Source organism: Lepidothrix coronata, unplaced genomic scaffold, assembly GCF_001604755.1.
Source record: "Lepidothrix coronata isolate B3197 unplaced genomic scaffold, Lepidothrix_coronata-1.0 Scaffold67, whole genome shotgun sequence".
Classification (NCBI taxonomy): Eukaryota; Metazoa; Chordata; class Aves; order Passeriformes; family Pipridae; genus Lepidothrix; species Lepidothrix coronata.
In genome coordinates this window covers 232,847-248,993 of record NW_016690247.1, presented here as the reverse complement: position 1 = coordinate 248,993, position 16,147 = coordinate 232,847, and the positions used below count along the sequence as shown (strand labels likewise).

General features: G+C 41.4%; 1 protein-coding gene across 2 annotated transcripts in view; it reads right to left on the bottom strand.

Annotated features, from left to right (window-relative positions):
* AGO2 (argonaute 2, RISC catalytic component) overlaps nt 1-16,147 on the bottom strand; it is a 55,018-nt gene that overhangs the window by 34,538 nt on the left and 4,333 nt on the right. For both annotated transcript variants that reach the window (XM_017818309.1, XM_017818310.1), the window contains exon 2: nt 3,431-3,626. In XM_017818309.1, the coding sequence (XP_017673798.1) occupies nt 3,431-3,626 (196 nt within the window). The remainder of the gene's footprint in view (nt 1-3,430; nt 3,627-16,147) is intronic.

The following is a 16,147-nucleotide window of genomic DNA, read 5'->3' as shown; positions in this document are numbered from 1 at the left end:
CTCAGCAGACTAAGCAGCTTTCAAAAACATCACTATCCCACCTTACAGCCTCAGTGTAATGATGACAGTTCCTTGATGACAGCAACATGCAAACTTTTTCCATTGCACCACCAGGATAACTTTTAAATTCAATTTTTTCATGTCCCCAGAAAAACTGGGATCCATCCAACAGAGATGGATATGCCCTTTCACCGGGACCTGTGCATATTAAAAATATTCATTTAAGCATGGCTGGAATTAGGTTGCATGTCTGTATGAATGGGGAAACCACTCACACAGTTCTTGTCAAACCACAGTGTTTACACACTGGTCATGCAAAGCAGTTCAGCAGCCATTGGAGGTCAGCTGGAGTAATAATACCCTTTGATGCCAAAGGTCTTTGGTCCCAGTGTCCCAGAGAGACATCCTTCAGGCCATGTGTGATATTCAAAATCCATCAGCAATCTGCAATCTGAACACACAGCCTGGGGCAAAAGGGCATTAAGAGGTTAAAACAACAGAGAAAGGAAACCACCGTTCCTTCAGCACTGCTGACAACCACCAGCTCAGAGATGCTGCAGATGAGTGCTTCATACACCTCCACTTGGCAAGAGAATTAACCCAGCACACAGTCAAAGTATGAGAGTGCTGCAAAACCTGAGATGAAACTCTGAGCTCATTCAAGAAAAGAATTAAGACTGTTTTAACTGGCAATTTCTTTGCTGTGTCCCAAGATGTATCTTAAAAAAAGATGTGACCACTGAAAGAAATTCTTATGACTTCCTGTGCAGTATGAATCAAACCTGACCCAGTAATATCTGCCTCAGGTCTGCAGTGTCTGACTGAACAAGTAGATAATTTGAAGGGTGGGAGGAAGGAGGTGTTTTTCAACCTTGAGTTAACGATTGAGCTATGGAAACTCCACTCTCTTTCTGAGCAAGTTCTTCTGACTGTGAACTGCTTTATTTAAAAAAATGAACACTTCCACTTAATGTTTTCAAGCTTCAAACCACATCCACATTTAGCAACTGAGCTTCTCAGCTGTGGGTGGAGATATCAATGAAAACTACGTTATTTTCTCCATGTGAAGTTAAAAGAAGAGTTATTTACAAATTCACCAACTTCAGCCCTTTGAGACTACTGTTCTACTGAGCTCCTGTAAGCACACCAAGAACTCTGGGCCAGCAACTGGACCCACAGTTCATCCTCCATGCTGAACGAGTCCTCGTGAATTAAAGTGTATAACCAAACTCACACTGCTCACTCAGCCTGTCCAACTCCCCAAATAGACCTGGCCTTTCTGCCATGAAGAATTGCAGCCAGACTGTATTAATTTGGCACAGCAGCACGTTGTCTCAGCTGTGTGTTTCCCAGTCCTGCTCCAGCTCATGTCTTAGTGTGGAACTTGCACGTACACTACACATCCTACAGGGATCTGCAGGACCACAGCATGAGCTGGAGTAAGTCCTAGAGTAAAACTGAAGAATGAAGCTGGGACAGATGAGGGAGTAGAGTAAAAAAAAATCTCCCTCTATCCTTTTTAGAGGTTACAACATGTAAAGTAATCAAAAAAACTACTTACTGAAAATATACATCTGAATTACATAACCAAAATACTAGAAACATGTAAGCCAGCTGGAAAAAAAGCATAATTTAGAACTGGATTACACGTGCATCCTGCATAATCCCATATACAGATATCCCATATCCCATGTATTCCAGTACACACATAGGACTGAAAGGTCACAGCTCACAACAACCCAGGTAGGGGCAGGTGAGTGCAGGTACATTACAGGGTAATAGACACAGCAGTAAGAACTCAGAAGAAATAAAACATACAGTTCAGTAAGTGAATCCAATCTGTATTCTTACCATACTGCACTGAGAAACGTGCACCACACCACTGCTGAATGCATTTATGACATCTCTGCTTACTGCAAAGGGCATTTAATCTGTGCAGATCTGTCCCCACTCCTGTTACAACAGAGGAGTGACCAACCTGACAAAGCAGAGCAGGACAAGAGCTGGCAGTGGAGAAAACTTGCTGCTGAACACAATCTGCCTTTTCAGTGAGGAAAAACTGCTTTAATAATTATGCTCTCTGCCACTGGCAAGCACCCACATGCAGGACCACAACAGAGTGATCACACAGAACTACAACACGCACAAGCCGTGCAGCACTCAGCTCCCAGAGGAGCTACAGAGGCAATGTGGATCATTGTGGATCAGCCAGCAGCAGTTGTGAGGGCTGGAGCAGTGGCAGGAACATCAGTTAATGAAAGTAAAGCTCTCATGGCTCCCACTGTGAAAAAGTGACTGCTCAAAGTGTTTTTCAGTGGTCCAACGTGCAGTAGGAGCACGTTGGTGAAATCAGCACTTGCCCTTGGGCAAGAAGAGAGTTCAGCTTAACAAATTTAACAACAGTCTTTGCTTTTAAAACTAAACTCAGTTCTCAACTACTTGAAAAATTAAATTTATAACAGATCACCACAGGGAAAAAAAAAAAAGGACAGCAAAGCAGAGTGATGCTGTTTTATGAAAACACTATCATCACCAACTCCTCAGAATAACAACAGAGAATGCCCTCAGGTTTATTAAATCACGTTAAGAAAACCGTGGCTTTCAGGTGGCTTTTTTGACTCCACACTTCGTTCATTTTCATGATTTCATATTCCACCCATGTGACCTTTTTTAACAAGGAAAGGTTTTGCTCTTGAATATATAAACAAGCCATTCTGATCCTCTACAGCTGACATGTAGGTAGTTATGATGATGACACTTGTGGTTTTCCAGTCAGTGCCAAATCTCATTCTCAAGTTTCACTTCTGGCAACGCTGCTCTTTTTCAAGTCAATGAAGCTGCACACTCTGACTAACAAGGCACACATGCCAAGTGCAAGACCTGCCTGCTTGTTTCCTCGGCCACCTTGCTATCTGTTTCAGGAGCACAGCTTTCCCTTATATAGAATCTACTGATGGAGGATAATTTCTTACCTAATTTAGTACCTCTACGATCCTCTCACAGCAGCACAAACAAATGGGTTTTTCCTTCCTTTGGGAGTAGGGAAAGGTGGGAAAACAAGCTGGCTACACCAACTCCCTGCTGAAGGACTCATCAATTGCACTTCAATATTTAAACAAGCAATACTAAATCATATTTAAAAAGTTGGCTCATACTGACCCAGCTCCACTAGAGCTAGTACAGTTTATCCATCTGTCACCAGTGGCTTTGATCAGCAGCATCTTAAGATGCTGATGAATTCAATCCAAATAAAGACTTGGAGGGAAAAAAAGAGCCCACGGATGGATATGCAAAGTTGGAAGTGATCAATACAACCAGTGGCTAAAGCCAGACACATCCACTCAGCCATCGGGGAAAGCACATGGGTCCAGCATTTTCAAAGGAAAACAAGACTGTAAATAAACTGAGGAAAAGCAAAGCACAGTATTACCTGTTAACTCTTCTAGGGCATTTTTCTGGCTTTATATCCAACTCATAATGGTAGATATCTATTTTAGGAATGTCCATTTCAAAGAAGTTGGCCTGCAGTTTGATTGTTCTCCCGGAAGTGCCAAAATCTGGTCGAGGAGGTGGTTTAAAGGCATATCCCTGTATTGGTGGTGGCAACGGTGGAGGAGGTGTGAGCACTGAAACAGAGAGAAAGCACAGCTTAGCCATCAGCTGTATCAAACTGACAGCTCAACAAATTTACCAATGGCTATCTGACAATGAATCACAGCACATTTCAACTGGTAGCTTTTTTTAAACAATCAAAAGCATAAAAAATACAAATAATCAAAAGACCCTGCTATCAGGAGTCCATGACTTCTATCTTCTTCCCATGCTTGTTCACCATTTGCTGTATTTCCTAGCCCTGATTACTGAACAGAATCTTAAAATCAGTTGCATTTTCCTATACTACAAGTCAGGTAGGTGGGAATGTCATAGTCCAAGTGGGCACTGCTGAGAAAGTGAGAACCAAGATCTTCCTTATAGGGAAGAACCCTGGTTTCAAAACAAATCACTTAAACATCTTTATTTAAGCAAACACCTATAAAATGGAGTTTCCACCACTTTCCTCCACGCTGCAGCTCTCTGGAAAACACTATGTATTAGAATTAACTATATCCTACTGCTTCCTTTACACAGAGCAAATACTCTGTTGCTGCTGTACTGAATTCTTGAGCTCAAACATCAGACATAGATCAGACAACGTGAAGCAGAAGCACAATAGCTGCTTGTCATTGTTTCAATCTAGGAAATTCCATTAAAATCCACAGAGAAGTGTGTGAGGTACCAACTCAGGTACTGAAAACTTCAGCCTCAGTACTCAGGTGTTCTGTGCTCTGGAGCAATAACAACTTGCAGCAAAACCTTCGCATGTGAAGTAACCCAGGAGGCTTCTCATTACTTATGTAAGAAGCCAGGTGTGGTTTCCTGGGATTATCAAACTCAGTTCTCTGCTAGCACCAGAAACAACACACATCCCTTCATTAACAGATCACTCACCACTTTTCCACCCTTGCTTTCCCTACTGGAAAGCTGTTCCAGAACTGTGATGCTTCAATGCTCATAAACATCCTTCTACTTTTATTTATTCATTGGCAGGTTATACTCTCTGTTTCTTCAGATTGAGCACTCCTGACTGCATTTTTAGATTTAAACCAAATTCCCATTTAATACTTAATTCTAGACTAAACTACTTCTGTTAGTCTCTTCTCATAAACCTGACAATGCCTCCTATACTCCACGGTGAAGTTTCACGTACTTATTCCTAACATTTATGCAAAGCTTGTTAATGAAATAAGACCATTCCCATCATTAGTAGCATCATTTCCCCACTTTACCTTTCAAGACTCCCCATGGCCTATTTCCCCACTCATCAATATCGCCTTACTTTTACCGTCCTACTAACCTGACTTTCAGCACCAATTTCCCCACATACTAAATATTTCATCAGAATCCAGATAACTTGGTTTGATATTGGGAACATGCTAGGCAGATTTGTTAAATTATTATTTTTTTTAAATCCTGCTTCAGATCTTGTCTCCCAAACATATTCTGAGGCATCCACCCTTTTAATGTCGTGCCACCAAAATTCCATTTGCTTTTTCCCCTCTCTTTTATAAACATTGCCATTAAAGCCTGTGATTCTCCAACACTAACTCCATCAAAACATTTAAAGACACTTGTTGCTGAAGATCTGCATTTCCATGACTTAAAACTTCAGTTTTGCCTTCAATAGCAATACAGCAATTCTCACTTTAACATTAACCATCCAAGTTGCCTTTGCAGTGCCAACACCTGCCCTGAGAAATGGAGCAAAGTGTCACCTCAGCTCCACTGTTATCTGTGACCCAGTCCTGCCAGGAGCAGCACATCTGCCTCTGCATCTGACCTTGGCCACTTCCAACCCTGAAGGAAAGACAAAATACTCAGCTCACTAGTTCTGCTCAACCTTTGGCAACTTTTTTTCTTAATTCCCGCACATCTTGACTTCTCAGACGTGACTTTTCACTTTTTCCCATCACTTACAGGCCCTCTACTTCCTTCATATTTTTCTGAAGGTGATTAACTCACTCAGGTGGCCCCGCGGTCACCACATCCCCTCGTTTGGTGTGGCAAATTCACAGTTTCTGTGTCATTAGGTGGAAAAGTATCCTCTGCTGTGGGTAAGACACCTAACAAAGTTATTTATAGCATTATCACTACAGCTGGAAATAACAGAAAAAATACTCCCACAAATGTTTACACTTGCAATATGCCAAAGGTTTCCATGATCCACCCCCAAATCCGATCAGGAGGATGTGCACCAAGCACCTGTCTCTACGCCTCCAGAATCTCGTTCACCATCTTTTTCCCAAAGAAATCTGTCTCCCACATATGATCCCAGCCATTCTGTTGCTGAATTCTTTACAGCTCATCACTGCACATATTTTTATTTTCATCTTCCCCTAACGGAACGTCCCCATTTGAAAATCATGTCCTAATCATTAACGTTATTCTGTGATTTTTTGGTGTATTTCCATGATCCCCATAACACCATCCATTCAAAAATATTTTAATTTTCCACTCAGGCTCCTGGAATTTGTATTTTAACATTTCCAATGCTTGTTACCCACATTCTGCATTCCAGGCATGTCCTTACCACTATTACCTGGCCAACTGCTGTCAATATTGAGCAATTCCCTTCTCTTTCCTGTTTATTTTTAGGCCTTCTAACATTTCTGTATTGAGTTCCACATCCTAATTTCGCTGCCCTTCCTTTTTTTGTGCTACATCATGACTAGATTTCAGAAATAAAAAAAAAAAAATTAAACTTAGGAATTGGAAGTACAAAGACAAGCATCATGGAAGGGGACATACACCCCCAACAAGCTATTTATGCTGCCAATTAAAGTAATTTTGTAATTAAGCAATAGACCCTCCTCCCTCTGTATTAAAATGGGATTGGGTTTTGCTTCACAGGGGCACAGTGGAGTCATATCTGTAATTGTTCAGGGACCAACACAGAGACATGTTGGTCATCACCAAACAACATCACCACATCCCTCCACTGGCATTTCAGTGAATAAAAGAGAGGGCACAGACTCAGTTTTGAGAATAGGATGAAATGCTGAGAGAGGCACAACTCCTGGGGAAAGATGTGAACACTGTGAACACAGTTTTACAACCTGCATGACTCATGGAGGGGGAAAAAAAGCACCAAGCTGTTCAGAAAGCAGCACCACTGCCACCTGCATTTTCGTTTGAAACAGTTTTTCAATGATTTGGTTTTTACCATCCAATTAAAGAAAAAAATTTTTTAAAAAAAAGGAAGCTATTTCTGGCTCAACTCCCAAGGCAAACTTATTTAGGGCAGGGTGTTGCTTCAAGGAGATAAGTACTGTTTATTAAACAGCAGCACTGACCCGATAAGCACTCAGCCTACATTTCTGCCGCCTCAAACAGAGACATGTGTGTTAACCACAGAGCTGAGGGGTGGGAATTGAACTCCAGGGGAAAAAAAGCTAAATAATACAGCCATTGATCTGAATTCACTTTTTGGACTACTGCCTCAAATTAAGAATGCAAACCCAAACTACCTTGTGTTAAAATTACTACAGCAACCAGCTGTGAAGTGTAGCATTACAGAATGAATTTGGTGCTGACAGAACAGAGGGATAAGGCTCCACCTTGTATCAAAACATGATAGAAGCCTTGAGCCTTGATCATGAGATGCAATTGCAACGTTCAAAGTGATTCAGCTGCCCCAACTCCCTGTCCAAGCACTCCTGCAGAATTCCCATCACTCACTTTTCAACGTGACAGAAGCTGTATGGACACAGGAACGCTTTCCTTAGTGCAAAGGTTCCTACTGGGAAGCTTTTGCAGCATGGTGAGGTGTGTTACAGAGGATGCCACTGGACATCAGAGCTCGAATTGATGCCCTGCCCCAGGAAACCTGCCAAAATTCACATCCCAATGCACATGGAGACACCATCATGAACACAGATGATGCTTTGGGAGAGACAGTATCCCAAAGCGCTGGAAAATCTACCTGCATTCCTGGATTCTACTTTTAAAGTGCTGTCAAGGAAAGAAGGAACTAGAAAAAAAGATGAAAGACTAATAAACTGGAACATCCATGGGATAAAGTATTGGAAGCTCCTCATTCATTTCCTAGACCATACAATGAATAATGAGAACATTTCAGCCTTGATATGATGATTGAGACCATCAAGAGCCCCATTTTCAAGTGTGAATTAAGGTAAACTGGGTGTGGAATAATGAGGTGACAGTATCCTGCCTTTAGGCTTATTTTTATCAGGAAAAAACACAGACTTCCCATTATAATTCATCCTATTTCCATAAACTAAATGTTCATAGTTATCAATCTTAAAACCAGCAATTTCTACCAAAAAAAAAAAAAAAAGGAAACCTAGCAAAGAGAGATATTAGAAAAGTAACACTCTTGTGGCAGTTTTATCAAATAAAAATAATAATCCAACAAAATTCTGTCAAAAGAGAGTGGTGGGGGAAAGGCAGCTGTAGAAGAACACTGAGCAATCACAGAAATGTGGTTTTAGTAAAAAAAAAAAACAAAAAAACCCCTGCTAATTGGAAGCTATTGCAAACCCAAAGCTGGCTGTGTGTGTGCTCCTACTCCAGCCATTGCTGGGGATCAAAATCAGAGATAAGGGTGACTCAAGGAGCAGACAGGCCAAGACACTCCAAGTCTATAAAAGGTGTGAATGAGCCACACACTTGGATGAGCCGTGTCTACTCCAAAATCCACACAATTATGTAATGATATTTTTCAGGACCGTTTGCTCCACAGCCATTCCCCAGACTGGGAGAGTTCATTTCTTTTGTCCTTCACTCTTCATCATTTTTTAAAGCTCAACTGCTGGTCTGCCCAGCACGCTGGAAGCGCTGCCAGTGCGTTAAACGTGCAGGCTGAAGATTTTTTAGCTGAGAATTATGCAATTTTAATGTGCAGTCAGAGGCCTAATGAGTTACTGAACAAGAAGGGGCCAAAGCAGTTGCATTGAAGGGCTTGTCGACACAGGAAATCGTCTGAGCATAATTACACCAGTGCAATTATATCAATAAGTTTCCTTGTGTGGCAAGTCCTAACTCATATTTAATAATCAGGTGATGCTTTCACAACTCACAGTATGTTTTAGCACTGGGCTAACCCAACCTATGTCTATCAAAAGGCAGACTCTCTAAACCCATTTTTCAAAAATACAGTCTCTAAGCAAAAGTAAGGTGGAGGAAGGAAGGAAAGAAGCCTTATTTGGAAGCATCACTTTCAGTTAAGGTTTCTGGATCATCGCTACGGGTGTTTTCAGGTACCACCATCATGCACATTCATTGCTGCCTCCAGGTCAGTCACTGATGCCACCACACAGACCCAGAGAGAAGGTATTGATCCTTGGGCAAAAAAAGGGGTTTAATAACTTGTCCTCAACTAGTAGTCATCACCTATTTTGCCTCCAGAACTGCAGGAAATAACAAAATGACAGACGTGTTCATCGTGATCAGATTAAAAAGAACCAAGACTGGCAAAGGAAGAGCCTCCAGCAGCTGCTCCAGAAGAACTGAGCATCAAGAACAGTGAATAACGTAGGTTGGAAGGGACCAGGCTGACTAGTCCAGTCAAGTTTTGAATATCTTAAAGGACGGAGTTTCCACATCTCCTCTTACAACCTGTTCCACCCCCGTGGTAAAATAAACTTGCCTTCTATTCAACTGGAGTTTCCTGTGCTCCAGCTTCTGCCCTGTTCTGGTGCACCTGCCACAAGTCTGGCTCTATCTTCCTGAAATAGTTATTCAACTACCAGTAACAGAGGGAATTTAGAAAGAATGTGGAAAACATCCAATACAAATCCTTAACAGGAGCTGCACAGAGGTTTTATGTATTTTATTTACACATACATAGTCAGGGCAATAAAGGAATACATGGAGTTCAACCTTTTCTTTTTAGGACCCAACTAAACGGTCCTCAAGTTTCTGTCTTCAAGTTTCCTGACAGTCTGGGTTTTGTAAAAAGTTCAACTTTCACACCAGCTTTCTGTTAAGAACCGTTAGGGAATGATAGGAGGGAGGCTGGCAGTGTCTTCCATGAGATAAGGAAAACTCAAAGCTGCAGCTCATAGTTCTTTGATATTATGGGGGCAGAGAAATCTATATGGACCCTGTAGGTCTGTCTGCTGCTCATTAAGGATGTTCTAGAGTACGGACACTAGAAGTTCTTCAGTCAAGCTGTAACACTTTTTGACTAGATAATACACAAGAAAAAAAGGTTATAGACTTATCTGTTAATCCCCAATAATTCAACAAACCACAAGCAGAGCAGAGGAGATGATGTGATCAGATCTTCAGTTATCAATTTCGATAAAACCCTCTCTAAGGTTCTTCTGGCCTCTCAGTGAGCAGCTTCCACAGTTCCTAGCAACAGTACATTGCATGTGCTGAGGTGAGCTATGAGAACAAAGGCTGATTCAACACTGATGAGCAAACATGAAGGAGCTGTCCTCCCATTTGGTCATATTTTAAGTCCCTTGTATGACTACTGAGACATTAGATCCCACTCTGCCAGACTGCTTCCAATTTCTTAGCATTGGAGTATGAAATTAAATACCTTAACAAACAGTAGAAGTGTCAGATAAACAGCATTGCCTTCAACTTGTAATCTCATTATGTTCAGCAGACATACTCTAGACATGATTTTTATTGAATAATTGTCACTTCCTGCAAAAGAATTTGAACAAGGTGAACTCTCAAGTCAACCCTTTGATCTACTGAGAGATGTCCCTGCCCATGGCAGGCGGGTTGGACAGGATGATTTTTAAAGGACCCTCCCAACCCAAACCATTCCATGATGATTTTGTCTGGAATAAATAATCAGTTACAGATCTACAGCTCCCTTGGTTATTCTGGTTCCTTTCTGACCTCTGTAAGACAGAGGTGTGATCTCTTCACGGTGCCAGAAGTGATATGATCCACTGAGACCGGAATCACTCCCAGACACCAGCAGTGCGAGCGGGTGCTGCAGCCACAGATCAAAGGGAGAAACAAGACATCAATCCAGTTTGCTTTGTGAGTTAGGGCCACATTTCAAAGAAGAATATGTGAAAGACTAAGAACAAAAGGCCAGGGAACCAAAGAGGAAGAGATCAAGGCTCCAGCAGAAAGCAGCGGGCGAGAAACTAAGAACGGTTCTTTCCAGCCCACAAGCTGCTTCTGGACAATGTCAACCAGCACAAGACACCAAGTGGTTTCCTCCCACATTCCCCTTTCAGCCTCGACCTTCAAAGTCAGCCTTCACATTTTTGAACACCAACAAGCTGGTTCTCACCACCTGCAAGTGGGAAGAGCAGAGCAGAGCACCATGAGAGCGCCCACAGAGCATCCAGAGTGCAGAACTTCCACCCTTACTGTCAAAGATCCAGGTGGCTCGACCCACCCCTGCATGTGAAATTGGACAAAGTACCACCACAGTCCTTCTGAAGGGACGCAGGGAAATGCTTTTAATTACAAGCTGCAACTTGAATTAAGTCCTCCAAACAGCAAGCCCTATGCAAACAATGGAGGGATGCTTACATCTCCCCCACAAGTCAGCAACCCAGTTTAAAGCTAAATGTGAATTCAAAGTACGAAATAACTCCATCTCCAGACAAACCTCTACTCCATGAAGGGGGAAATGGAGAACATTCTTAGTGCTGTTTAACACACTCGACCATAATGATTCATTCTCTTTTCCACGCCTTAGAAAACGAACTAATTCCAGATGTCTTTTCTAACAATTTGAAATACAGAATATAATGGTATTTTCTGCATTCATAAAGAGCAATGCCTCCATTCAGTACAATCTCTCTTCTTTGCCACTCCAAAAGGCCCAAAGTGAATAAACATATCTTTGGGGGGGGAGGGGAATAAAAATAACCCACCCACTGGCCCCTATTACTCCCTTCAGGCTGCTTCTCCCCCTACAGAAGGTAAGACCAGAAATTATGTATTCATCATCCCACATTACACTTTTTGCTTATCCCTTGTTTGCTGAAATGCTGCATTTAGGTTACGAAAGAAGTGTGGCTCCCCCTCCTTCTATATTACCTGACACTTGCAACTGCACAGGTCTGTCAGAAACAGTCTAACCCACCCCCCACTGTCTTTACTTTTTTCAAGCTGGTAAAGCACAACTTCTTCATACATCAGGACTGACTCTCCCAATAATTTAACTTTAACACACAGACTGGAGTTTCCATCCATCTAGTTGGTGTGAAGGTGAGACAAACAAGCACTTGCATTCAGTCCCCAGGAGCACAGTCATTCCAGCTCCTCCAGGTGCAGAGCTGAGCTCAGCGAGGGGTCCGTGGCCACAACCCCCCCATTAAGCACTTCAACACCTTCTGCACACACAAACTGCCATCACATAACACCACTGGAACTGTACAGCTCACTGTGACACTCCATCACCTCCACACCTCCAGATCTCAGTCTTTCATGGATTATTTTTTTCCTCAGAAACTGTAAGAACTGGTCTCCGCATTGCAGCTCACGAGCAGGCGCTGGATAGATTAAGTCACCTGAACCAGAGCACAAAGTTGCTCCCCCAGCCTGTCCACCAACACTTTCCCTTTCCCTTCCCTTCCCTTGCCATTACATTCCGTGTCTCTCCTCCGGCCCTCTGTGTCATTAGAGACATTAGTGCCCACAGGACCACAACATCCACGAAACTTAACGAGCCCTAATGGCTCGGGCTTTACTCACTGGCCACTGGCATGTCTTTCCAGTGTGCTGTGCCTCACCAGCTGGGATCTGGTGCCACAGAGGCCCCAGATCCATGCTGCCTGTGGTATTCACATTGTATACAACTTAATGAAACACAGAAGTGATTTGTCCTTGGCTAATTAGAGAAATAAGGCAGGATGGCTTTATTTTGTGCTGTACCTTTGCAAGCACATTCATACCCGCACAGACTTTGGCTGACACTGTTTTTGTGTCAAACCTAAAAATAAAAATTGTCTTCATTCCTAAAAAAAATATACAAAACTCAGCTGCTGAGCTATAACTCAGAAGTAGCCATGCCTTCCTTGAGAAAAAAGAAATCTTTTCCCATAGCCACACTGGATTAATCTACAAAAACAGGAACACTCTCGTGGTTTAGTCTCAGAAGAAAAATTCCCAGCTAAGAGCTGAGGTTATGTTTTATTTTATCATTTTAGATAGTGAAAGCAGCTGTAGGAGCATCTTTGACATCCAATGGTATCTAATGCGGTTTCCAGAGATAGGGCTGTGGTTTCCAGCATCACTGCAAAGAGTGTAAAATGCAGGTTCACAATACTGGAATAACTGAGATATGACAGAGTGTAGGCTGGCAGCAGAAGTCCCCCATCAGAATTTTTTTTCCTATTACATCTCAGGGTTTTTTCCTCCACCTGCTTCTTGTAAGCAACAGAAGTTCTCATATTAGTTGATACAAAATAAAACTCAGCTATGAAAGGTAAAGAAAGTCACAAGTTTGCTACAGAGAGGCCTCCATGAAGTCTGATTTTAAAGGGGATTTGCAAGCCAAGCAATTAGGAAAAAAACCCACCACTACTGTATTCTGATCACATAAGGAGACCCAAACAACAAACCTTCATTTCCTTGCCCTGGTGGGAAGTTTCCTCCTTCTGGAAGAAGCTCTGACATTTTACACAACACACCCTTATGCAAATATTCTGAATCCCTACAAGTTATTCCTAAGCATTCCCTCATTAAACACTGAAGCTCTTCCCCAAGTGAAACACACTTGTTCACTGAGACATTCATTCTCTTGTATTGTCATTTCTACCTCAGCTTGGGGTTCTTCTCTATTTTATTTTTGTTTTGTTTGTGGTTTGGAGGGTTGGTGGTTTTTTGGGGTTTCTTTTTAAACCCATGTCTCTCAACAGAAGTGTCTAAGTCAGCAGAGCTGAAGCTGACAAGTACTATTATTTAAGAAACCTTATGTTTCACTGGCAGTTAAAAACCACAAACGAGAAAACCCCTGCCCTCCCAAAGTCTTGTCCTCCACGAGGATTTCAGAAACTACAGAGTATAATGGGATAAGAGAGCACAACCAGCAGAGAAAGTGGTAAAAAAAAGAGTAGAAAGGGAGCATTCACTGCAAACCACAAGCTGCATGAAAGGACAATGAAATAAGTTCATAATCAGAGGATAAGCAAAGCCAAGGACACAGCAATATTTAGACAGGAACTCACCCCCCCTGTGTGAACAGACCTTTAATAGCAAACACTTGCTAAACAAGTTTCAGAAGGTATATAACGAGTAATAATTATGTTTTAAAGCCTTATTCATCTACATGACAAGTTTAACTTCAAACAATTTTTAGATTGATCTAGCTCACCCAGTGAAACCTCCCCTCTTGGGAATTCTTCTAAAATTGGCTTATTTAAAATAAATCTAAATTAGCACATCCACACACACTTCCTACTACTAAATTAAAATTTAAATTTCATTATTTTCTCACATTAACAAGCTCCAATGTAAATTCCATGACTGAACTAGGAACACAAAAAAAGCATCACTGAGACAGAATTTGCAGTGCTCCACTCTATGACATGAGGAACTCAAACAGGTACCCATGGTACCTGACACTGCCAAGTCACCTCCTGGTCTGGGCACAGAACAGTTACTTTTTTTCTAGACTATATATACATGATCATCCATTTCATTGTCTAGACATACAGTTTCAGAAGTACATTTTCAAGCTTCCCAAGATGACATGCTCAGATTAGGTTATTCCTCAAAAGACCCCTTGTTTCAGTCACACCCAGCACAGGTTGAAGTGGCACAATGAGATATAAAATTCTACCTGTTTAAACACACAGTCTTAAGAATTACACATATCTTATGGAATTTTGTGCTATGGAATTTAACTCTTCACACAGGTGTAAGAGTTAAAATTAAGCATCTCCTCCACCTTCTGATTATAAAGCAGCTTGTACAAGGGAACAAAATCAGGTTGTTGGGAAAGACTGTGGAGCCCAAAACTGCAAATGTCTGGAGGTATCTTGTATCTCTGAAAAGTTAAACATTTCAACACTTCCCTCAAAGACAGAGGCATTCTCAACTCCAGAGCTATCATGGCATACATATATTAACACTGGGACCTGCGCCACAACAACTCCACTTGGAGACGGAATACAAAGACAAAACACAACTGAGCAGCGCTACAAAGAAAAAAAAAAATAGAACAGGATAAAAATTACAGCAGGAGGGAATGAATGACTCTCACCACACCTGTGATTAAAAAAATTAAATAAATCCATTTCACAATCCAAATAGTAATAGAATTCGGTAGCACTGTGGACAGCTCAATGAGAACCCAATTCAAAAGACAACACTGATGGCAGCAAAGGAGAAAAACTCAAAGCAAACTTTGGACTGATTTGATTATGTCATTATCCACAGTACTTTCCCATTTAAATCAATGTTTTGCTTCCACCTTGGCTGTGTCCAGTTTTGTGAAGTCATACAGTTAAAAAAAAACAAAACTTCTCTTCCTTGAAACCTGGGCACCAGGTACCACAGGTCTTCACAGCTGCAGCAAAGCTAAAAAGCAGGATTCTCATTCTAAAACTCTGTATTTAAAAGCACTAAGTTTACTCCGAAAAGAGAACAGTAAAAGCAAACCAAATTAAAATGGAGAAGTTGAAGTGAATTGCACTAACCTGTGGTGCTCACAAAACACATAAAAAGATGCTACCTATTAATTCAGTCCTGATTATATAAAACTACAGACACCACCTCAGCCTTGAGGATTTAAAAAACCACTTCCTGGCCAGTACTGAAAAGTCTCTTCAAAGCACTAATTCTTAGAAATGGCTACCAAAGGGGACTGTGTACCAACAAATTACAGCTCTGGTGTAAGACATGAGATACTCAAGTTCAGTCCAGCTGGGGTTGATGTATTCAGGTCTGTCTTTTTCCAATTTTTATAGTATAAAACATATAATGAAATGTTTAAGTGTGAGGGAAAAAAAACACAACAAAAAAAGCCTTGCACTGAGTTCAAAGTGCTGCACTTCCCTAGTCAATAGGGTAAGAGATACTTTACATCCTAGTGGGCTGCTTTGTGAGTACATCAGAAAGGATGCATGATACTAAAACAAATTAATTGGACAATGCATGGAACAGATCCCTACCCACAGCCACTACAGCTACAACTACGTAATATTTTCCACCAGCTACTTTTTTCTAGTTCATAACTTACCAAAAATAAGACACTGGAGGCTGACTTTTCTTCATTTTCAGATTTAGTAATATTTTCTGGTAGGCTGAGTATTAAGAAATTCCATCACTACAAATATGACCAAGTATTTCGCTTAAATGTGACAAAAAAATTAGGGGAGGCAAAACACCCCAGAATTTTGACAAGTCTTACAAGTTCTGTAAAGCTGTTGTCAGTACATGCTTAGCTGACACGAACAAGACTTCCATCAGGCATGTAAAGTTCCTCATTAGTTAGAACTGTCTATGTTTGCAAAGTCAATTTAGCAGTTAGAAGTTTACTGTGTTCATCAGCTCAATCCCCAAAATTTCTGGAAAGCTAGAAGTGTTCGGAAAGACTGATTTCTGAACCGGAGAAATCTTTCCCTCCTACACAGTTCTAAGTGGGCAAAAGAGCATC